The sequence below is a fragment of the Oreochromis niloticus genome, linkage group LG7, assembly GCF_001858045.2.
Source record: "Oreochromis niloticus isolate F11D_XX linkage group LG7, O_niloticus_UMD_NMBU, whole genome shotgun sequence".
NCBI lineage: Eukaryota > Metazoa > Chordata > Actinopteri > Cichliformes > Cichlidae > Oreochromis > Oreochromis niloticus.
This window is the reverse complement of record NC_031972.2, coordinates 59224169-59249771: the sequence shown is the minus strand read 5'-3', so window position 1 is coordinate 59249771 and position 25603 is coordinate 59224169. Positions and strand designations below refer to the sequence as shown.

General features: G+C 40.2%; 1 protein-coding gene across 1 annotated transcript in view; it reads left to right on the top strand.

The window, feature by feature from the left end:
• The window catches only part of b4galnt4a (beta-1,4-N-acetyl-galactosaminyl transferase 4a), a 149399-nt gene that overhangs the window by 65731 nt on the left and 58065 nt on the right, over positions 1-25603 (top strand). Inside the window, exons 3-5 of the mRNA XM_005471011.4 lie at positions 14535-14633; positions 23550-23645; positions 24498-24588. Of these exons, the coding sequence (XP_005471068.1) occupies positions 14535-14633; positions 23550-23645; positions 24498-24588 (286 nt within the window). The remainder of the gene's footprint in view (positions 1-14534; positions 14634-23549; positions 23646-24497; positions 24589-25603) is intronic.

The window sequence follows — 25603 nt, the reverse complement described above, 5'->3', positions numbered from 1 at the left end:
CCGTCATGCTAGCTAGTACGCAGTACGAGTTATTGTAACTGACTGTAAAAAGTCAGCACAACGAAAATAAACTCCACCTAAACTTGGTTTATATCTGACCCAGATAGACTGCAGGTCATTAACTTCTTACCTGAAGTTCAGTTCACCTGACGCTCCGACCGGCGGCTGCCTCGGGTCTCTCCTCCTCCTGCCTCCCCTTCCCTCATCCACCTGCTGGCCTCCACCACTTGTTATGAGTTATTTTTACAGACCGACCAGCGTCTGCCCAATCCACCACAAAAAAAAAAAAAAAAATCATCGGGCCACTGAGCAAATGTCCGGTATGCCCGATGTCCAGTCCAGCTATGGTCGTGCATGCCATCAGTTAACCCTTCGCGTGCCAACGGTGGCACGCGTGCCTAGGGTTGCCGACCCCTGCACTAAGTAATTGTTTAGTCCAGGCTGGAAAATGTCACTAAATCTCACTGCTAACTCAGCTGTTAAATTTAGGGGAATACGTGCAATGTACTGAGTTGTCGAGTCCTGTTACTGATAAAGTCAGCTCTTCCCAGAAGATTGGTTGGTGCAATGCCTCAGCCACAACTTTCACTGGACATTAGAGCAGTGTATAGAAACCTTAGTATTATAGAGATGCATAACAGAGAAAGTGAGAAAAAAATTATTTCTAGTCCCCAAATAGACAAATGGGGGAGGTGTAAAGTTGCTACTCTTCTTCAGAGTGGGCATCCTGCAGAGTTCACAGCAAATCCAAAAGGTGTGATCATAAATAAATAAATATATAGTTAAAAAATAAAGAAAAGCTGAATTATCTTTCTATCGACCAAGAATGTACAATGCATTATTAAATTGAAAAGTCATAGCACTGTACACCTATATCAAAACCACATGTAAATTGTGAAGCATAGTTAACAGACCATCTTGGTCCTGAGCGACTTGCCTAAGGACCTGAACATCCAGTGTTGGGAATTGTAGCAAAAACAATTTACTGGAGGCTGCCAGGGCAGCCATCCATAACCAGAGGTTTTGGAGAGGTTTTATGAGGTGCAAAGAAAAGACAAAAGTAAATCAGTATAATAGGTTTCTTGAATGGCCAAGGAAATGAACTAACCTTAGCCCAGCTGACAGGGTTTGGCTTAACCCAAACAGAGCTGTTCAATCAAGACATCGGCCAAAAAAAATAGTGAATTGAAACAGTTTTTTTGTGAAAGGAATGGCCCAGAATTTTCTTACCATTATTCAAGTCTCATAAAAGACTAGAAAAAAAGCCTTTGATTGAGTTTTGCTGCTGCTAAAGGAGCTTTTATGTGTTTTTAGAGTTCACTTACTTTTCCCAGACAGCCTTCTGATTACTTAATGTGCTCAAAAAAGACATAAAAAGTTCTTGGGTTTTATAAGTTTAGTCAGATGTTTCCGTGTGATTACATGAAAATCAGATTACATTTGAGGCAAAATCAATGCAGAAATGCTTCTAAGTTCAGAGGATTTGCAATCTTTCTCTCTAGCTGTAGGTGTGAGCGACAGAGAGAAGAAGAAAAATCTGACGAAAGATGTCATGTCATGGTAAAAGAAGCAGAGGTGACAAGACAGATGTACAGAGTAAGACTGAAAGAATGACCCTTGACCCAGAGCAACCGCTTTGTCACAGCCAGTCATCTTCTTCTCCTGCCGTGAAAATTCTGCCATCAGACTCAAACCTGTTAGCTATTGGGTTTGCCAATTTAAACTCATCTGGAACCCCTCTCAGCATCTATATATGTTGGAGAATTTCTTATAAGTTTTGTTCTTTCAGTCTTTATGATTTACAACATAGAACACAACATAAATTGCATACAGACAGTGAAATTTTAATCATAGAGTAAATCAAAGACCATTTTCCTCTTTTTGTGTGTAGGGTATGAGTGAGTGGAATCCTATAGTGTGTGGGATTCTTGATGTCTCTGTATACAGTACTAGAGGTGTTGGTGTGTCTTTCCATGGTACGTGTCATCTCTGATCTGACAAGACACTTGCAGATAGATGAAATTACAACCCACACACCTGCCTGATATTGATGGGGTCTCCAGAACAATGTAGGTGTGCTGTAAATAGAGGTGGATGCCGTGTCCTGGAATAAGCTATAAATTACCTTTCCACCTCCCTCCGAGTGTCTAGAGACTGGATGGACGGACAGAAGCATGGATGGAAGCATGGATGGATGGAAAACATAAAGGGGGACAGGGAAAGGGACTGAATGAGCATGAGGTCTGAGATGTACAATCATAGCTTTAAGACAAATGAACAGCTTGGGACTGTGGGTGTATATGGGCGAGAGACAAGCAGTGACTGGCTATGATGAAGATTCATTGCTTGTTTCTCTACTATCCATCTCCACTAACTTGTGCAGACACCAGTGAATAGCCCAGCCACTAAGTTGCTAGATCGTTTGGTACATGGGTGCTAAAATAGAGCAGATTTCAAAGAAGTTACAGGCTGAATGATAACATTTGAAAGCCAGTCAGAAAAAGCAGTGACAGAGTGTCAGAATAGTGCGCAGGTGATCAAAGGTGTCATTCATATCAAAACTATAATTCTCTATTCAGTGTTTTTCAGATATGTACAAAAAAGCATGGTTCACACAACATATGCTCTTTGAAAAACCTCCAGTTGAGCTTATTAAAAGACTGCACCAATCTACTGTCTGCATGAAGTAGACTGCACTTATTACACATACAATAATCCTTAAATTATAAAGTGTTCATAGTGTTCTCTCTGTCACTGTTGCCTACTTTGACATGTTCTTCTTTGGTATGGCAGTAATTTTGTCAAACTTTTAAAGGTTTAGCCCAAGTGATTCTGCAGCTTGAGCTTGTAACCCCCCAAAATACTGATGCATTTCACTGTTGTGAAAAATAAAAGCTTCCCCATTTTGTACATTTTCGCTGTCAGGTGAGCAGAATGATTTTATGAATTGCACCTCAGCTCAGTACTTTGCAGTGTGACTTGGCAATGTAAAAGAGCTCCTGGGCCAAATGTAGGCAGCACATTGCTGTGAAGTGGCTCCGAGGCTATATTGGGTTGACAGGGACATTAAGCACAAAGCAGCAGGGGCAATTTTAATTACTCTTTGTCTGTTTTGTTGTCTTGGTGACAAACAGGAATGAGGCATGTTTACAGATGACTATGCTGCATAAAACATCTTAGAGGCAAGCGAAGGGAAGTGAGTTAGAGATTTCTTATTTATTTATTTTTTCACTGAGATGGTAATAGATGAGACCAACACGTGGATTTGAGATCTCCAAACAGGTGTGCAGTTGATGAAGTGGGCTGTGGAGGCGAAAGCTGAAGAGACATTAGTTTTGACGCAGTTTATTATCTGGAAGCCTCCTACTCAAACATGCCCATATCTATTCTGTCAGTTTGACTTGCTCTCAGGGAGAGAGGCGTCAGGAAGAGAGAGAAAGGCTAAAGCAGGTTCTCAAAATATGTCACTAAGGTTAAAGATGCCTGACATGCGAAACAGACGCATGTCTGCAAACCACGAGAGGATGCAGAGCTACTTACCATAGACCCAGCTTGCTTTAAGAGGCAACACTGAGTATGGCTTTTTCTCTGCTCTTAGAGGTAAAAAAAATAGAAAATTTGTCTTTCTCAGCTAGAGATAGAGAGCAGAGTAAGAAAGTTTAGAGCTTTTCGTAGTGCAGATTTGACGCTGAGTGCTTGGCAAACATAAACAACATGTAAAGAGCTTACGTAATAAGTGGTTTCTCATATATCCAGTCAGGGATGGGTTGGTTTTGTATTAAAATTCATTTCGCTTTCTCTGTACTTTGAAGGAAATCAGTTAAATTAGATTAAAAATAAAGTATTTCTTAGTAGATGGAAAAGAACTGGAAAATTACCCAAGGAAGATGGATAGAGGGGAGAAACTAGTAAAGGAGGACAGAGGAAGCTGGACTGCACAAATGTCAGTTACAGAAATTAGCCGGGCAGTAAAGAATCTGCTGCATATATTACAGATACGGCATGCCAAAAGTTCTTCAGCACAAATTACACAGATAGTATGTCTTGTTAGCTCGACCTTCAGATGTACAGTAATTGTTGTCTTGTCTACTGGGATGTTCTTAAATACAGAGATATGTGTAATTACACAGCTGTGCTGAGTATTTATTGCATACTCTCATACATAAATCATTAGACTTCTTTTGTTCTTTAAAGAAATATGAAAAATGTAATTTGGAGTTCAAACTGCCTTTAATATTTTATGTATTAAGGAGAAAGTTATTTTTCTAGGTTTGCTCCAGAGTCCCGGAAATGTACTGTTTTCTCACCACAGTGGCGACAAAGCTGTGAGTGGTAAAATTCAACTTGCAGCTGAAATGGCTGCACGACGCAGAACACTGCTCAGCTCACATTTAGCCCATAAAAACCATTTCAACTTGTCAAATACAGGTGTAACTAATGGCCCCATTTTATTCAGATGCCGTTAGGTGTTCCAGTGTAGTACGGTGGTTACTGTGAATGTTTACTCGCTGGACTTGTTAACTGGGACACTGGGAAATCAGTTATCACTAGGGAAGCTACAACTTACAAATGTGCTTTTTATAGTTAAAAACAATAAGTTGTTATAACAAAGGTTTTGCATATTTTTGCACTATTGCATTTGTTTTTTGCAATTTAAATAAATTTACTTTGTAATGGTTTGTATTCAGCATTAGCAATCACATTTTGAGCCAGTCAGTTTCTTCTGATTATTTTGTGATGACTGGCACATCTGTTATCCCTTGTCACTATCCTTAATGTATTTAAAGCAGGATAAAATAAAATAAAATATATGTATTATATAATTATAAATGTTGATTATGGGCAAAATCTCCACAATAGCAGTTGAGGTCCTCTGTGTGTGATATCTTAACTTATGATCACAGATAATAAAGAAGTAATAATATGAGTAATGATAAAAAAAAAAAAATAAGAATTGGGAATTCTGACTTATTTTAATAGCCTATTTGAAGTAGTTCCTACAGATATAGGACGAATACTTAAGCAAGACCAAAAGAAAATTAGCTCTTTGCACAGTTTATTGAACAAAAACATTAAATGTCAGATATCTTTTTCTTCTGTGCAAAAAGGGAATTATTTGGTGAATTATTTGGGAATTATTGGCATCAGAAGCTATTTCCCCTTTAGCAGAAATAACTTTGTGTATGCATTTTTCATAATTGTCTACGTGTCTCTGGCATTGGAAAAATTGTCCTCTGTCTCAAGCTGTGTGTATTTAGTTGAAAGGGTTGTGAGTTCTTTAAATCTTTTACCAAAAAATTTTAAACTGAAATTAAGCCTTTGGCAGTTTCCTTGATTAGGCCTCGTTTTATTCTTTTAACCATTCCTTGGTGGATGTACTAATCTGTATTGAAGGGTCCCTCTGTTGATAGCTCTGCTTGTGTTTCATTTTCATCTGGCTTCACGTTATCTTTAAGCAGTCTTTGATGTGATTCAAAACTGATAGCTAGCTGTCAGCTGTTCAGCCCCTCAGACATTTCCACTATCATGTTTCAGGTTTGGTAAGAAGTTATTTTCCTTAAAGCATTTTGGTTTGCACAAATGTCCACTGTTACTGTGGCTAAACAACCGTATCCCCGGTTCAGTCCCATTCCCATAGCACATGACTAGTACACACCTGTGTCACTGGAAAACTATAATTATACTCGGATCTTCTTGTTTGAAACTTTTTTTTTTCTTGTTTGAAGGCTTTTTCTGGGGCGCCTCCCATGCAAGTGAGTTTTTTGCTGTTTCATCTCTCTCATTTCATTTAGACACCTACAGTTACAGGTTACCTGCATGTCTTATGATTAAATTATGAGGTCCTTGAAAACTTTATTTCCACGTCAACTGATCACCTTACAGATAAAATTGTCTAAATTTTTCAGCAAGTTTCCCCTTTTCTTATATAGTAGCCATGTCTCAGGGATGCTGGAAATGAGAGAGCACTGGCCATTAAAAATATGACAAGACCTTACAATGAGTTCAGAATAGCTCAGGTCCCTTTCATGTCCCCAACTGGCTAATCATTAATCTTCCAGAGCACTTATCTAAGAAGGTTGTCCTTCTTAACACAAAACTGCCTTTTTCCTGTCATGATGCCAGAGAAGTTGGTCCACTGCATCTAGTGGACTAATTTGAACACAAGCAAGGCAGTCATGTTAAAGCTAAACCACTTAATAGAATATACTACTTGCAGTTGGATCATTTATTTTGTGTAATTTGGTTATTTTGGTAGACTCTCTGTTTTTTTTCGATCGTGGCGTGGCTCAAGAGTTGGGAGTTCGCCTTGTAATCGGAAGGTTGCTGGTTCGATCCCTGGCTTGGACAGCCTCGGTCGTTGTGTCCTTGGGCAAGACACTTCACCCGTTGCCTACTGGTGTTGGTCAGAGGGCCCGGTGGCGCCAGTGTCCGGCAGCCTCGCCTCTGTCAGTGCGCCCCAGGGTGGCTGTGGCTACAACATAGCTTGCCATCACCAGTGTGTGAATGTGTGTGTGAATGGGTGGATGACTGGATATGTAAAGTGCTTTGGGGTCCTTAGGGACTAGTAAAGCACTATATAAATACAGGCCATTTACCATTTTTCCTGGAGGTCTTACAGAGCTTTAACTCTAAGAGTTAAAGGGCCACATTGTTAAATAGCAAGTAGAAAAGCTGATTTTTGAGGTCATGTGACTGCTAACCATGTGACATCAACTTGTCCGCCATTTTGAATGTGTGACAAAGTTGGATCAACTAAATTTCTTTTTGGCTTTTCATAAGCACACAAAAGTAGTTTTATCAGTGTTTTCTCCCTTTTCTTTATTGCACAGGAAAACTTAATATTTCCTAGATGCTTTGTTCCCTGCTATGGACACTAGCAGATTACCACAGTTGACTGTAGCACCATGGAGTGCTTGCCTGCAAACGCTCGGAAGGAGCTCTCTGATCAGTGGTGAAACTGTGAAAAGTGTGACACAAACAGGAAATGAAGGCTGTTTGTCAAAGTAAAAGTTGAGGCAAAACTTTTACTTCTTCATTTCGGGTCGCACTTTTTCAAGTTTGACTGCCGGTCATTTAGTAGTAACTTTTGCAAGTATTTACAGACACACGGTTGTCTTCATGCAAAATACAGGAGACCACATGTGCAAGCAACCTGAGAACCCTCTTTGCATGGGATTTTACCCAGTGACAGTAAGGAGCTCAGGAACCACTCGCCACACTGGTTGGCTGAGCCACAGCCACCCGTCTGCGAGAAAACTCTATAGCTGTTAAAGTTTTAAGCAGTTTAAAGAGGTTCAGATCACTGGCACCTAATCTGGAACCCTTAATTCCAAATGTAATGAGTTGAGAGTGTAAACGGAGGGCTGTACTTACTGTTTCCATGTGATATTGTGGTTGAGCTTAAAAATGGTCACTTTGAGATTAGAGACTCTGGAACATTCCCTATCCAATTATTAAACTTTTCACAGATGCATCTGTCATTCATAATACACTTGAGGTTTTTGATGCGCTTCCTTTACTAATTAGTTATGTGGTATACATCTGTGTGTTGCGTGGATGAAAAGTCACCCCATTCTGAATTTTCTGTGTGAAGCGGGAGGAGAGAGCATTTTAAAATCTTTATGCTTTGATGTCCATCTAGCAGATGTGCTGAGATTTGGATGCTGTGCATGTGATACGCACATAGTTCACAGCGGAGTTCACATTCTTAAACACACAAACAAACACACATGAACAGGGGAAGCAACCGAGAGAGAAAAGTGCTTTCTTTGTCAGTTCAGGCATTGCATTTTAGATGCTATTCGCCCCAGGAAACCAGCCTGTTTCATCATTGCCAAACCACTTCTGTGCCTACCACACTCTACCCCCTGTAAGAAAACCAAATGACACCAGCAGAAATTTAGATTTTCAGATGTAGACATGCACAGATTGTAAGACAAAAAGACAGAATATAAAATGGAACTTAAAGCAAATTCACAAACAGAAGCTACAACAAAGACAGCAGAAGGTCGATCAGAACCGCTTGCACAAACTCTCCGTCTATTTGTTCCGTCTCATCTGGATTTACTGTAACAGGATCCTAATTAGATTACCCACCAAAGTACTGGAAAGGCTTAATATGTCCAAAACCTTGGCAGCAAATCTACACCACCCAACAACTACTGCCACTCTATAAACTTTTCTGTGACATTTCAAACTCTTCTCCTTTGCTATATTTTTTTTTCTCTATCGTTGTTGGAACAGGCAAACGACATCCCACAAAAAGCCTTTTCTTCAGCATTTGTGTCATTATAAGAAAGTGATTCATGTATTTTCAATTTCTTGGCAGAACTGTGCTCTCTCAAAGAAAGAAACCAGGTGCTTTTTGATAAAATACTCTATTTTATGAACAAGTAATGTAGCAACAAGTTCATATTTTGAAAATATAGGAAAATACTATTTATCCACACTTTTGAGATTTTTGTCCTTTTTTACCTTTTTTGATAAAAAACCTGTTTTTACCAGTACTCTCAACATCACTGTAGCCTTATGGCACTGCAAAATTGTTTGCCGGTACATCTGTGTATATCCATCACTGTGTGAGGCCACCTCTGAAGGAGGCTGTGTGTTGATTAGGTCAGACTGAGCCCTGGCAGGTCAGCGATGATTGGCAGTTGACTGTTTGCCTGTTCTGTTTGCCAGCTGCCCCGTGTCACACCCCGTCAGTAGTAATCAGCCTGGACATAAAAGTCAGGCCTAATGTGGCTTTATTTCTCTCTTTCCTCCCAAACGCTCGATGGTAGAAGAGTAATACATTTCATTGCCCGGGCAACAAAATACTGACATGCTGTTCCAACTTACAGTGTGTTTGGCATCAGGCTGGATTCCTGCTCAGATGCTGGCTCTCTCGTTCTACTCTCTGCATTTGTTCTCTATTCCTTTCACGTGATCTCTCCTTTTTCACTAAATAAGACCCCTGTCCTAATCAACTACTATTCACACTGAAATTATAAAGATTTAAGACACTTTGAATTGTCATTTCACAGAGTATTTTCCTAACGCTGTACCAAAAGGTACGTATAACAGTATAAACAGCTATAAATGTACAAGTTATATTGGAAAAACTAATTAAATATATTCATACAATTCTGATGCAGCCACCAAAATTAAATTAAATCAATGTTGACTTACTCAGTTTCTGCTGGCTGTACATTTAGATGCATGAATGCAGACACATGTTTTCAGCACACTAGTAAAAATGAATGCGTGCACACACGACACACATCATCACATGAAAATCTGTGCTCTGTAAATACCAAACAGGTCATCCTCTAACTTTTCTGCCTCAACTGTCTGCAGTTTTTCATCTCCCCATCTGTCCATCTCCTCTCTTGCCTCCCTTTCTCTCCTCCTTCTTCTCCTTTTGTGTCTTATTGTCTCCCTGCTGTACTCATCTCTGCACCATTAATCTTCCAGCCAATGAATTGGAGCTCCTGACTCTATCGCTCTTATTATCGACTGCAGCCGTCCCTTATTTATGTTCCATTTTTCTCCTTCTCCCCCTCACTCAGCCTTGCTACTGTTGTTCCATTGACCAGCATGTAATTTCTTACATGAATAATGCAAGCAGTGAGACAAAAATAGTTGCACTCCTTCGTTCTCTTGGTTGGGATTTGTTCTGCAATCATTTAACTGAATGCATTTGGTTGAGCTGATTTCTATTCAGCAGTGCCAGCTACTTTGTTAAAAGAAATAGGGATTTGGTTGTAAGGGTATTGGGACTCCAAAAGCTGTATTCTTTCTGAAATAGACTAGAACAGCTGATTGTGAGATCAGGGTGCAGATTTATTCAACCTCTCAGCACACTCGAGTACTGATCCAGGATCACCGAGGTGGTTCCCAGGACAATTCTATTCATTAGCCAACACTCAGAGCGGCCACGCCAGCATACGACAGTTTGCAGGCAAAAATTAAATTTCAGTTTCCAGCAGCGCTGATGTGCTAGTGATAGACACACTTTTTATAAAAATGGCCAGCGTTGTTCAGGCAGCTTTCACAGTTTAAGATTAACTCTTTGATGCGCATGAATTATATAACTTAAACATGCTTTAGTGGCATTATTTCCTCAATATACTTTCTATAGGGAGAAAGATATAATTATGTCCCTGACTATTTTTATTTACAGCTAAATTGCATTGCAATTACAACAATAAATGCAATGTTCTCTGCTGATATATTGTCATGAGAAGCAATGACCACCCACGAGAAATTCACCTTTGTGTGTGGACCAGACACACAAAGGTGACAGACTTACCCTTCACATCTCATTTGCTGTACTTGTGCCTGTATAGAATATTACAGAATATAGTGTAATGCACAGCACAAATGAGGAAAAATGTATAAACTCAGTCGCTAGCTCATAAGCTTTTTTATACCAGCTGCTGCTGAAAAACCCTGTGTTGCCATAGTGAGCGTGTTGGTGGTTAGTGAAGCGCAAGGTATGGGCCCTTTCAAATAATGACCTTGTTGTGTTCGTTGAAAAATGTCCAAGGACTTGCATAAACATGTTTTTGGATCCCTACAAGACTCTTGTGGTGATAATTCAGTAATTTTCTCTAATACATATCTCTGTTAAGCTGGCATAATTGCCCTTTAAGGCATAAAGAAGCGGAAAAAGTGAGCCACATAATAATGTTTTTATCTGACTCATCTCCCTCAGCCATCAAGCGGAGCATTTCGAAAATCACAGGTTTTCTTATTGTTCCCTGTGCTGCTTTTCTTGTTTATCATAGACCCAGTTTTCCTTTTTTTTCTTCATGATGATGTAAAGTACTAAAAAGCAACAAAATGACAAGAATAAGATTAAAATCAAGCCAACCCGTGGCGCTTCATTTCCTTTTTTTAAGTTAGATTATCATTTGGATGTTGAAGTTAGCCTTGGGTAAGGATAAGAAAATGTGCTGTGCTTTTTTTACTTTGTTACTACTGCAGTGAGGATAGTCTAGCTGTAGGCCTGAGAACTTGCCTTTGTGCCTGTTCATTTAAATTAAGCTAGCACAGTTTTGTTATTATTTTTTCAATAAAATAAATTGATGTTATTTTTTCCCCTCTTACTGTTTAACTGTGCTAGAAAGAAACAGTAAATTTATGGATCCCAGTGTGTCCTGAAAGTTGCGAACTGAAAATCCATCTCTTCAGCTGTAGTCACATCACATACAGATCACCAGTGCTGGTGAGTGTGTAATGCTGCACAGAGCTATCTGCTACTGCTCAGAAACGAAGCAGACAGTGGTCTGTTTGGTCTGTTCAGTAAAGACAGATGGGAAAGGGATTCTGGCAGTCTACATTCACTTCAGACATTGGCTGTGCCGGAGGGATTTCTGAGGACTAGACTTCCTAAACATACCGTGCACTGTTATCAAACTTCTCCCAGTTGTTCCTGTTCCTCTTTATTTTGCCACTGATAATATTTTACCTCTTTTGTGTTTATTACCTTTCATTTGTCCCGTGTTATCTTTCTTATTCCTTCTCTTTTTCTCTTTTTCTTACTTTTCTGTTATTCCCCATAAATATTTTTTGTCATTATTATAAATGATGAATAATTTGTGATTAGTCACTCGTCATATCCCAATGTCTTTGCATCTATTTCCATATTTTAATTAGATCAATCAGTTACCAGGAGCCACTGCTGATTCACTGGAACTACAACATGCAAAATCGGAAGAATTATTACTATTATGTTAGGGCTAATTAACATACTGTATACCTGTGGGGCAGTTAATATGAATAAAGAAGTTAATTTAATGCAATTAGTCCACTGTGGTTATCAAGTCTCACATGGATGGAAATTAGGATTTGTGGACTTGTGGAATCTGTCTTAGTTGGCTGGTAATAGTGAAGGATGGTGGAGGGGAAAAAAAAAAGATTTGTGAGATGAGCCCCACTTCCCTGCCCCTCTTTCCCGTTCTCTGCGATACCGATTTTTGCAGATGCTGGTGCTTGTTTGTGTTTAGCAAAGCAGATTAATTAAGCTCATTGGTATTCCAGGACACTGTTCCCAGCTGTTTTCCAAGCCTAGGATCAGCAAGGTCATCCATTTGAATTTCACTCTCTGAACATGTGGAGTCTGGAAGGAAACAGCTGGGAGGCAAGCACCCACAAAAGCGAGGGTTTTGACAGTCGAGATGGATGGATTTCAGTGATAAAATCTCTCTGATCGGTTCTATCACTCAACTCCTTATGTCCCTGATTCATTCCTCCCACAGCAGATCTGTGTGCGCTGTGTAATAGATCATTTGTTATTCCATTTGAGTGAAAGTCAAAAAGGTAAATAGCATTGTAAACATATGATAAATAGGCAGTCTCATCAGTGTGATTGATATTTCCTGTTTTGCCTTGATGCAACTTCTAATATATAATGTCATCTGACAGGCCCCAGTTAGTATCAACATTAATTATCAGTAAAACATGATAACATGGTTCTGGGCCCTGTGCCAGCGAACAATGAGATTTGTAAGTCTGAAATAATGAGTCCTGCAAAACGTTGCAAGTATTTGTGCACTGTAAGTAATAGCAACAACTTGTCAAAGTGGAAAGTCAATACACACTATAGTGGAAAAAAGGAGATACAGCTGATGAAGAATGTAGTGCAGCCTCGGGTCAATGAGTTAACTGTATCTTTTAGTATTGCATCGATATGCAGACTTTGAGTTAGATCACGCTGAGGCAGCAGTTTACTGAGTTGTGTCCCTGTGAATTACTGTCCACAGTCAAGAAGTAAAGTCTGTTCTTTCAAGTTATTTCTAAAACATTGCCTCTTTAAATTAGAATCAGTAACCACGCACTACAAAATCTCTAATGTGCTGTACACGAATGGTCTTTAATCATCATTCAAACAGCACTCCCATGTGTAAACAGTTAAAGCTGACTTGTCAGGAACAAGAGACTCTTGGTTTGCTTATAATAAGCAATGTCACCGAGACAGCCCAAGGTCTAAACTTTACTATAAGACATTTGGCTACCGAGATTTGCGGCTTTTATGCTGAGATAAACAACACCTCAAACATAAAGAAGGATGAGTGGATCTCAATAATAATCATAATGAATGCTTAGTAATATTAGAAAGAAAACTGGTCAAAGTATGGAGCTTTGTGGAAATTAATATTTAGAGATGAGCCTGTTTAAAAAGTCTAACTGTGGATTCATTAAAGACTGAGCAAGGGGCTTTTAATTAGCGAGGTTTTCAGTTATTGGTTCATAACTAAAGTTCTACTAATACAACTTTATCTGCTGTTTAAGGCTGTAAAACAGCAAAAATATTTGTGATTCAGCGTCATGTAAGCTTTCCAGCAAATGTGTCAAAAAATAATTTTGCTTCAGGCACTGGGATTTAGATTGCTAGTGTTCAGACAGCTCTTGATTCATCAGACTGACCGCTGAGTCCTTTCTCATACTTTTTTTGTTCTTCTGTTGTTTTTGATTTATATGAGATACCAGCTGATGCAATATAAATGTTTTGTCCTTAGTTGAGTTGATCTATATATATGTGTGTGTGTGTGTGTGTTTGTGCATGCCATGCACAAACGCAACAAAACTAGTCTGTTTGTGAGTCTTTTGGTACCCACAAACATCAGGTACTTTACGCTCCTCTGGTGACAGACAGGAGGGGAGCCTGTTGTCACATTTCTTCATCATTATTTTCCCTGCCCTCCTTCATCTCTCTCCCTTGGAAGTTAAAAAAGTAATCAAAGGCTTGGCATCTGACAGCTCTGGCTCTTTGCTTCCTCCACTCTAAAAAAATATTTTATTTTTTTTTCGCCTCCCCTGAATCTTTTGCAAACACTAGCGCCTTCTCCACAAAAGCCCCTCATTTCAGGGGTGCTGAAAACCTCTCCAGCTTTTCTCAGTGGAGGTGTGCCTCTTTTGACATCTCTGCTAAATGGAGGATGCTTTGCCACTCATTTAACAGCTCTGTGACTTTGTTCCTCCTCTGGGAGGCACACAGCCTTTTATCTCCTCATAGCTGGCTGAGAACTTGCTCTCCTCTCTGCTCTGTCCCACCCGTCACAGCGCAGCATTAGCATGTACATGCCTCTTAGCAGACCACAGAGAAAGAGCCCTGCAGTGCTCTGGCTGGAGCATGAGGCTTAGTCCCCTGGAGGAAAGATCTTGGCCGCAGGGTGAATAACTGGAGTATGTTGGACATTAGGGCTTAGGCAATTCAAAATGCTGGATTAGGAGTGAATAGTACGGAGGAATTTACACAAGGTTTTAACAGTAGGGAAATAAAGTTGTTTGCTTGGCCTGTTACTTCACAATGTACAGTAAGTGTTTTCATTTCATATATCAGTTACTATATGCAGGATCTGGAGAGTCCGATTACCTCAGTTATCGATGGATGGATGAATGGGTGAATGGATTTGTGCTTTCATGAATGTATGGCCTTAGTCTAACCGCTGAGATCCATGACTGTCATTAGTCGACTCCTTTTATCAGCGTTGGTTTATGGTAACTGATTTTTAAAAGTGCTGTTTTTTCTTTTGTATTTTTTCAAGGATGACGAGCCAATGACAGCAGGGGCTGACGGCAGAGATCGCACCCGTATTCGGAAGTTCCTCAGCCAGCATACCAAGAAATTACCCTGGAAACCAGAGGTAGTACAAATAATTTCCCCTCATTTTCATTTGGTGTGATTTCTCACTTTGCACATATCACTCATTCATCTTCCATTTAAAGCCTTTCTTGCATCTTGCAGACAGGGCTATTGTGATCCCTTGGTTGTTTTGCTGTTTGTGTAATTAATCCACTCAATTTGGCAAGGCCGCTTAGTGTGGATGTCGTCTCCTCATTTTCTATAAGTTGTCCTTTCAACTGCAGTTGGTATTTGAGGTCAAACAGAGATCCAGGCAATTTCCGGTGGCATTATTGAAACATCAAACTGCAATTTATCAGTATTAGGATAAATTATTGTGTCAGGATGAAAATATTTGATCCAAAATAATGATTACATTTCAAGCCATGCATGACTGAAGTGATGTGATTTTGCTGTCTTTTGTGTGTAGTTGACACACCTGCTGTAACAACAGGAGCAGCAGACAGGCGTATTAAGCAGTGGATTATTGATAGAGAAAGCAGCTGTAGAAGAGTAATCTGTTCAGCAGGGTTTAATTATAGGTTTGTGCATGTATGTATGTCTGTCTGTAGCCTGGGACATGTGATGAATTAGTAATTTTCCAATGGGGGTAAAGTTTAACTACAAAGTCTTTGCTTAAAACCAGCATGATCTTCCAGCACACAGTGGACAGTTCACATAGGTTCTCTGCTTTTTACTCTGATTTCTCGCTGCTTCCATAAAGCTTTATGCATGTAATCTTTTGTCCAAGGCAAGATTAGAGGAGTGCTGAGCGCAGTATGGGCCTAATATTGTTATAGTAACTGCATTATTTCAGCAGACTCTCCTGAGCTGGTCTCAGGTTAGCTTCTCTTTGCCGTCATGACTTCTCTCAGCAACAAAACAGCCAAACACTCTCATTTGGCTTTTAAAGCAGTCATATGCGGATGATGTCTGCTTTTCTGATTTAATATGCCCTGCAAACATCTGTTGTCTAAATAGCGAGGGGCTGCATCTAAATGTGGTGATGGTTTTGGCATAATTTAAAGCGGTGCTACTTAGAAAATGAGGAGTCACATTGATATGAAACAGCCAAGCTAGGATCACAGCCAAGTAGGCAGTCTGATACTGGACCATGTAGACTAATTGCACAAATCTAAATAGATTTCAAGGGTTGATCATAGCAACGAGCTTTATTATGTTTTTTTTTCTCCTGTGCCTTGTGTTTTATCATTTTGCAGATCACAGGATATGTTTTTGCACTCAGAAACATGTAAGTGATTTCATTGACCAAACATATTTTCTTATTCATGGTGTGGAATGAAAAAGCAAAGCAGCCGCAGAAGGAAAATAAATTTTGCAACATCCACACCCACAACATCTTACATTAGGCATGACTAGCGTCAAAGCTCCCTTTTAAACGTCGACATGGCATTTCTTTGACTGATTTCCAGCCTACTCTTAAAGCACCCTGTCATTTAGAATCGGTGAGTTTTCTGGAAATCCTGCATAATTCTATCAAATATTTCAAGAATTTCTTGGAAGTTCAACACTCAAAAATCCTTTCTTATCTCTGCTATGTCAGGCCTAAGCCAAGTTTGTCAGAAACCATGCAGCGCAGCAGCTCTTCCTCCGCTCTCCTCACTAGCTTTCTGTCCTAATTACCAGCATTAACTTGTTTTCTTGGTGCACAGCCAAAATGGTAGAGGTCTGTGGGGCCACTGAGCTGGCACTGTCAAAGGCGTAGACTCATACTGGCAGAGGTAGAGTGGTGCCATATGCCTGCCGTCACAGACTGGCAGAGGTCACATGGACATTCAGAAGCAGTCCTAAGCCACATGCACATAAATTCAGTTGCAAAATGGGAAAAAAACAACCTAGACAGAAACAGAGGCACTTTAATCACTTTTAATACATTTAAAACTGTGTGGCTTGCAACAGGTAAACACTGGTGACTTGATGAGGGTCTTTGGCCAAGCGTGCTTGCTCATTCAAAGGTGACATCGGCACTTTAAACGCACTGACATGGGACATAGATAAGAAAGCAAATTGCCCCACTTTTTAGCAGTCAAGCACTAGCCAGGCAAGAATGGATAAACAGTCATTTGCAGCAAAGCTGACATGTATCTAGGGAGAATTTGAGCTTCTTAAACAATTTTATTTAGTCACATGCAGAAAGAAAGTGATGTAAGAAGGATTAGTAGTCTGCTAAGTCATTGTAGACGTTGATATCAGAGGAACTTTCATGTTTTTTTACATGTCACTGATATTTTAAAAGCCACAGGGAGCAGAGATTTAACTTAGTCATATCGTAATTCCCAGATATATCATGTTTAAAGCATTAAGCCTGGTTTCAATTCTAGTGCACTGAGCAGGACAGGTGGAGGATGACAGTCTCCAAGTTGACTGACTGACTAAAGTGTCTGGTCTTTTGGCTCTTGGTGGAGCTGAAAGTATCTTTATGTCTGTACTTTTGGTGAAACAGATTTTGACAGCCTATTATTTACCACTCGAGGGAAGTGAGGAAGATATTGTGGCACAACACAGACACATGATTCATATGGAAGCAGTCATCACAGCTGTCTCTTCGCACAGAAACACATGGAGTGACAAGACTGCAGGACAAATCAGATCTTTGTCTGCTCTCCGATCCCCTCCTCATACCTCAGTAATATGAGGTGAAGATGCAGGAGAAGACATCTGATATTTGTCTCCCTCTCACTATTGATTTTGTCTGTTTTTTTTCTTCTGTCTATTCAAAATGCCAACTGGTGAATAACTGTGATTTCTCTTATCTGCCATTTACGTGTAAGCGTTTGAGATAAGAAAAAATGCTGCTCGTTCCTCGTACCCTGTCTTATGTTCCTCAGTTTGACGTATCTACTGCAGCCTATCCATCCCCCTCATGTTACATCTTTGGCATTACTGAAGATATGTAATTGTAGGACAGATGGCAGATTATACAAACCCTCATTACAGTAGTTGATGAGGCTGGGATCTAGATCATATAAACCATGTCTTCCATTTTTTGCTGCTCTCACTGTGTGAAATGAGTTCTCATTATCTGTGTCCATATAGTGCTTCTTCCCCTCACTGTATCTTCCTTCTTATCCCACTTTCTTTTCTTTCCTAAATTACTAAAGGAAAGAGGAAGGTGAGACAGGAGGGGGAGAGACTAAATGTTTCCTATAAATATAAGTTTATATCATAGAATTATAGTACACGTTCAATTATTCCCTATTTATTCAACACTTACAAATAGTACAGTGTTATGATGTATCAACACTGAGTTTTAATGCCTGCTGTCCTGCATGTCCCATGTGAGCAAACAAAGTGGCATTGTATATACCCCAATCTGCTCTGGATAGGAACATCATGTCTCACTTTTCTTACCCAATAGGGATTAATAGTGTCAGTTGGTGTGAAAGCTCGTCAGTGGGTACACTGAGCAGCCATTTGTCAGTGCCTTGCTGCCAGTGGGAAGCGCAGAAGGCTGCACCAGATTTTGAGAAAGGGAGAAGAGAGATGGAAAAAAGAGAAAGTTTTATTTGTTTGCTGGGTTGATGGTTCAGCCAGATGGATGAGAGAGAGGAGATATGGTGAAAGACACGCTCGCAGAATGTATGTAGTTTTCTGGGGGAAATGTGTGGTGTGATAAGAGTAGTGTACGATACAGTATTTGATGCTTTAGATTAAATGCCCTTCTTAATCGGGTAGCTCCCTTTTCTTGTCCTTTTTCTTGTTCTTTTGCTTCGCTCCTCGTGTTTGACAGATGCCATAAATTACTTCTCTTGGAGAAGCATTTCCAACAAATGCAGGTCATATATGGATGGTTGGAATCTCTTTTAGGGCTTGGCCACTCTAGATTATTGTTATTATTATTTGTTTGAACCACTCTGTAATACATTTACTTTAATGTTTAAAAGGGTCATTTGCTTGCTCCATCTCCTACTTAGTTTTAGCTGCCCCACTGTAAGACCCTTCGATAAACCCAATGACGGCAAGCTGTCTAGGCCCAAAGGCACCAGCACACAAACTCTTTCTACACATCTCCATTCTCATGAGCAAAGCGTTACCAGCTGTAGTGATTTCTCTGAGCCTTTAGCTGTTACTCTGGGATTTTTCTTCGCCTCATTGAGCATTCTACATTGTGCCTTTGGTACCATCTTAGCTGGGTGCCCACTTAAGGAGAGTAATAACGGAACAAAATTGTCTCCTTTTAATTGTCCACAATTTCTAGACAATCATCAGTGTGAAGTGATTAAATATCTTAAGTCTCTGATTACTTTGTAACGCTTTCCAGCTTAATGCAGTTCTCTAACATAAGTGTTTTTGCAAAGCGCTCTTTATCATCAGCAGATACTTTTGTAAGTAAGCTGAAGTAGCTCTGTGCCACACGTCTAGATCTGAATGATGTATTCATTTTGGACAATTAAAGTAGATTTTGTTTGTTCATAGTTGGAACTTGATGAGGAGAAAAGAAGTTGAATATAATTGCCGATCATTGCAAAAGAGGTAATGTTGTTTTGTTTTTGGTTTTGGGTTTTTTTTTTGTCACATATGGTGGGCCAGGTGTTTGAACAATATCTGGAATAGTTTGAGATTTAGCAGGGTGTGGATGAACAGGGAAGAAGAAATGAATTCGAACAAGAGAAACTAATGGGCAAGATTATACCTACATTTACAAAGGAGGATGACTGGGCGCAGGTTTAAACACAACTGACTGTTAAAACTTTAAGAATTAAGGAAGTATGCTTTCAGTGTATTACTGCTGTTTATATGCTATATGTTTTACCATATTCTTCATATAAAGTAGACGGTTGAAATATGTACACTATATCAGTTCATTGGTGCAACATGATAGTAGAAGAGAGTGGATTTGTAGGTTGTACATATTTACATGTTGCTTTCTATGTCAACATGTTGCACATGTTGTATTTATGGTGAACTTTCAGTCACACGTAATAGGATAAAAGTAGGGAAATTTATCTTCAAATGAACCAAACACAGCTGTGTCTTGAGAGCAGCGAATAAACCCAAGTTGCTAATAATAGTTATTTTTTTTCTAAGAATATGAATATATTTTCTAGTGTACACAGCAAGAAAGTCCTAAGTTCAATTCCACCATCAGGCCAGGGTCCTTCTGTGTGGAGTTTGCCTGTTCTCCCTGTGTTTGCGTGGGTTCTCCCCGGGTACTCCGGCTTCCTCCCACAGTCCAAAGACATGCAGTTAGTGAGGATAGGTTAATTGGGAACTCTAAATTGCCCATAGGTGTGAATGCGGGAGTGAATGTGAGCACGAATGGTTGTCTCTGTCTATGTGTTAGCCCTGCAACCTGTCCAGGGTGTACCCCACCTCTCGCCCTAAGACAGCTGGGATAGGCTCCAGCCCCCCCGCGACCCTGAAAAAGGATGAGCGGGAGTGGATGGATGGATGGATTGATAGTGCATTTAGCAATTTAAGCAGAATCCATGCCTACTACTAAATATCCATCCATTTTCTTCCTCTTATCCGGGGCCGGGTCACGGGGGCAGCAGCCCAAGCCCAGACCTCCCTCTCCCTAGCCACCTCCTCCAGCTTATCCAGGGGAACACCAAGGCGTTCCCAGGCCAGCCGAGAGATATAATCTCTCCAGCGTGTGATGGGTCTGCCCCGGGGCCTCCTCCCGGGGGACTGTCATGATCCTGGGTCTTTTGACCCAGCGTTTTAAGTTTATTTTGATATTTATGGTTTATGTTTAAGTCCATTAGGTTATCTAGTTCATTTGTTTATTAGATTCCCCTTGAATATCCAACCCCTGTTAAGTCTCCCTTGTCCTTCATGTGTTTCATGTCTGTGTTTCTTATGTTGTCATGTTTGCGCTCCATTATATTTCCCATTTTATTTTGAAAGAGGTCCTGTGTTCCTGTATTTTGTTTTACACTTTCCCTGTGGCGTTGTTATGTCCATGTTGTGTCTACTGTACCTTTCTGTCCCATGTTTCAAGTCCCTATGTTCTGTCTCCCCAGTCTGTTAAGTTTACATTTCTTGAGTTCAGTCAGTGTGTTACCTGTTTTACTTTCACAGTCTGTGTCCTATGTTAATGTTTCTAGTTTTGCTTCCCTTGTCTCGTCCTGCTTGATTAATCCCAGCTGTGCTCTCCTCCTGTGGCTCATTCCCCCTCCTTATCCCACAGTGTATTTAAGCCCCATGTTTCTCTTTGTCAGGGTTGCGTCCTCTAACATAGCTGTGTGGTTCTCCCTGTGTTTCCATGTATGATTTAGTAGTAGTTTTCCCAGTTTAGTTTTATTTTGTTTCCCTTCCACGCCAGCAATAAAGCTGTGTTTTTTGAGTTTACTTTTTGTCTCTGCGAGTTTGCGTTTGGGTCCTACCCTTACCTGCACACAGCCGTATTGTAAATATATGAAGTCTACAAGTCCCAACAAGTAGCCTAGCACATAGCCACTTTGGACTTACTTCTGATAAAATACAGATGCAGAAGAATGATTGTGATGGACAGAGGTAATTTAATATTTAGTTAGTTCAAGTAGAAGAAACGGTGCTTCCTAATAGTGCCCATGCCTGTTTACTTGATTGCTAAAAGTGTGATTTTGGATTAAACAATAACAGCTGCATAAATGTAAGTAAAACAACAAAGTAAGAAAGACAGCAGTAGTCATTCTGTCTCTTCTTTAGCCAGTTACTGAATATAAATGTTAGCTATAAAAGAAAGCTAGCTGTCATCTGAAATGACACAATCTCTACATTCCTATATCATACCCATCGTGTAGAAAAACAAAACAAGAAAAACACAGACAGGCAGTATCATTGTCAATACACCAACAAATAATGTGAGTATGATTTTATCGCTCGCTGCAGAACAAGGAATGAGAAGAGAGGCAAAAAGAAGATGGAGTGAGACAGTGTGGTGGAGTGACAGCCAACAGCTGAGCTCAGGGAAACTAAAGAATGAGAGTCGAGACACTGACAGCATTTGGCAGAACAAAGACAGAGATAGAAGGATGGAGAGGCAGAAATGGAGAGGTCAGAGGGAAGAAGAAACAACTTTAGGGATAGTGGGACTGAAGCCTGAGAGAGGGGGGGGGAGCTGAAGCAACACTCAGAGAGAAATGATTGAGTTAAGGCCAGAGCACAGACAGAGCTCTTACGTCCCTGTCACCCACAAAACATAGCCAGTTATACACAAGTGACCCCCCCCCCAAAAAAAGCCTTTACTTTACAGCCCACGGCCTCTCCAGGGCCACACAGGGATATGTTTGTGTGAATAATTACAGACTTTTAAAGCTGTCCGCTTATTGCTATTTGACAAGGAGAGGGAGGGGGGGTGGGGGGGGAGCAGGTCAGGCCGAAAAAGGTTTGCTTTTAAAACCCACAGGAAATCTATTAAAAGCTTTATATAAGGCATATTTACACAGGGACTAGTCCCCATCTGCTAAATCCTTCTAACCTCACTGTGCCTCCCCATTTCTATCTGTCACTCCCCCCACCCCCCTTTTTTTTAAACATCAGGCAGTCTCATCCATTTTCTTCATTCATTTCTTTTTTCAGATTTAAATCTGTCAGCCTTTCAACTGTCTCTTTCTCTTTTAATTTTAAAAGGAACATTTACCAAAAAAAATAAATAAATATGTGAGCTTAAATCAGGCGTCCCACTGTTTGGGAATGACATGTTTTCAAAACAAAGTTATCCCATGGTTAATTCATGAACTGTAATTGCCATGTTGCTGTCAGTGTCCCGGACATTTAGTTGACCATGCAGAGTGTGGAGAGAAACGAGGACCACGCAGGTCATGCCATCTGTTCGAATGCCTGTGTCATACTGAAGGAGCACAACACCCTCCATCAACATGTTTCTCCTTTAGAGTAGCAGTCAGAGAGACATTTGCTTACGAAACCTTCCATATCCCATTCCTCTAATCTCTCTAATGAGAGGATTGTGTTTTATTTACATGAGGTCACTGCCACTCCTCTGGTTTCTTCATTTGACAGCTCACTTCTTGTTGACTACACAGCTAGCACCTACTCTACGCACAAAAAGGTTACCTTTAACTAATGAAATGGGGCCAAAGTATTGAAGCAATCTTTCCCTTTGATCCAACCGGGGGAACCTCGCTGTGCCGTTTTTCATAGTCAATTGGAGAAAGTGAGCTTACTGCTCAAGTACTCTGTGATGTTGTAAATATCTGTGGCAGCATTACAGTGGCAACCTGCTGAGACTGCTGTCACACATTAAAAGGATACCATATGTGTGTACAGTATGTGGTATAGTATATTGGTACAGTTCGAGATCATCAAGTATAAACATTTTTTTCCACTGTGCTCCTAGAGCTTGACATTAAACTGAGTTGAGGTTATGTGCTAATGTGCAACAGCGCATCAGAGTGTGTAGTGAAGATATTAAGACTTACACTCTTCATTGTTTCACTCTGTAGAGTTTTTCTCTCATTTTAAACATTGTGTGACCCAAAGCACATAATTTCCATAGCACTGTAAGTTTGACACACAAATCTATGGAGAGTCATCCCCACTCCAATATGAACAGATTTGTGTGTGTGTGCGCACGAGAGAGGAGACTGTGCCCCAAAGCAGACTGGTTTCACCATCTGTCCTTGCTGTGTCCTGTGATTTCCCTGTGTAATTCAGACAAATGTCATACTATGGGCAGGGGATGAGCTTTGACAAACTGCTCCAGACATTCTCAGTTCACACTCCCCCGATACTCCTGTTGAGTTCTTCTGTTATTCAGAACATTTCTAACCTCACTCTGCAGTCGCATGTTTCAAAGAGATTTGATTTTTCCTGCAACATGGAGGAAATTGCACATATTCCAGCACGTTCTAGGCAGGATGGCAGCTCTGAAGCACTGAAGCGTATCTCCTGTTTAACAGCACGTATGATGCCGCTGTTAGTGTGTGCATTGACCTGTGTCCTCTGTGCGTGTGTGATTGTGTGTTGACAGTATAAGGGCCAGGCTAACCTTCACGTGTTTGAGGACTGGTGTGGCTCCTCTATAGCCCAGCTGAGAAAGAACTTGCACTTCCCTCTCTATCCTCATGTAAGTACAGCAGTGAGTATTTTCATGCATTAACACTAAAGGCACATCATATCGACTGGTTGTGCATGCCTGTCAGTCTCCCTGCTCGCACAAGTCACATATGCAGCTGGCTGTGACTGTGCCATATTTACCAGCAGAATTCTTATTTATTTATTTATTTTTGGGGGGAAATGGCTCTTAGCCTCAGACAGCAGGCTTTTCATTTGTACCTATTGATTTGCTGACTGAAATTGACTGCCACAAGCACATTTCATCAGCTGCTCCTAGCTGAGGTGTTTAGTGCATGTGCAAATCAACCTGTGAAACAGTAAATCATCATTGTCATAAAATCTGTAGCTTTTAGCAGTGGAGCGCGCCTCACTGGTAGCTGAAATCACTGTGTTTTACATCCTTCTGAGCCGTCTGCAAAGGCTCAGCAACATTAATCTGATAATATCATTCTAAATAATTAATTGCTAACCTATTTAGCTTAACTGCATTACTGGCTAAACTTGTAGCAGTTTCAGATGTCTCAAAAAGTTTAAAAATGGCAAGAAATGGCTACATGCATAATATTGTCGGATGAGAACTGTATGGCAACAATTTCCAGGCAAAAAGCTAGCATGCTCACTATGATCTGTGAGCATGCTAGCTTTATGTTTTATTAAAGCATGGTCTTTTATTATAGTATCTCGTCTTTTAGTCTTCATCGTTTTCATATTAAGTTGCGACTTGAACAAGTGGGTCAGAGGTTTGCTTTATGCTTCATTGTGTGTTTGTGAACCGAATGTTTCACTGTGACTTAACATGAAGTAAAGTGTTTAACTTACTGCTATTAAAGTTGCAATATTTTTTCCCTCTTTCTTACTACAGGCCAGGACAACAGTGAAGAAACTGGCAGTGGCTCCAAAGTGGAAGAACTATGGCTTGAGAATATTTGGCTACCTTCACCCTTACAGAGATGGTAACTAACTTTTTCTATTAGTAAGTCCCCAATCTGAGGAAGCATTTGAACATTTGAAAGAGTAGACATTTTCCACAGCCCTCTTAATCCAAGCACTTCGGAGCCACTAATGTAGTTGATATTCACATTTTTATTATGGCTGAATGCCAGAAATCTCACAGCTAAATCTCATTGCAGTCCCCTCATGGCCTTACCCTCAAGCCCAGTTGCTGTGGGAACTGAAAGCTCTAATCCCCAAGTGCCCTTACACAAATTGCAGAATATGAAGTTATTAATTAAATTACCATTCATTTCAGCCCCTCGTGCAGCTTTCACTTGGGGTAGCACTCTCCGTTGCTGATGGCTTAAAGGTCATATTATCTTCTCAGTGACAGCGTGCACGTCATTTCTCAATTATGTTTTGCAACCATATTTAAAGTATGAATAATGTGGCAATTTAACATGTAGTTTGAGAATTCCTAAATATTGCAATCGTGTAGTAACAAATTCGTTTTATTATAGTGAACACTACCACCTGCAAAATATTAGAATGTCTCACCATACTGACCTGTGTTTGGAGCAAGCCCAAGATGGGAAGCCCCTTTCTCTATTCAGAAACAGCTGATCACATAGTTAAGTCAACTCTGAGGTTAGTGCTTGTGTGGCGAATGAAAAAAGGGCAGCATCAGTCGAGCACCAATATCACAATTCACCATGACTATAACTAAATAAAGAGCAAAGCCTCGGTTTTTAATCCACTGGAGATAGAAAAGTTAATGGGTGCCGTTCTACAATTATCTTCAAGAATGCAGCAGCGGCAGTAGCAAAAGAGTCTGTGCTCAAGAGGAGAAAAGAGTCAATACATTAGCACTATTACATTTCATTCTGTGTTCACGAGTGTTCATCATTCATCATTTTACACAGCAGACTTGATTTCCCAAATGGATTATAAAGTGCTGGAATCCAACTGTAGATAGTCATATGAAAAAGAAAGTGTGCTCTTTGTTTTTAATTCTGTTGTTTTATGAAATGAATA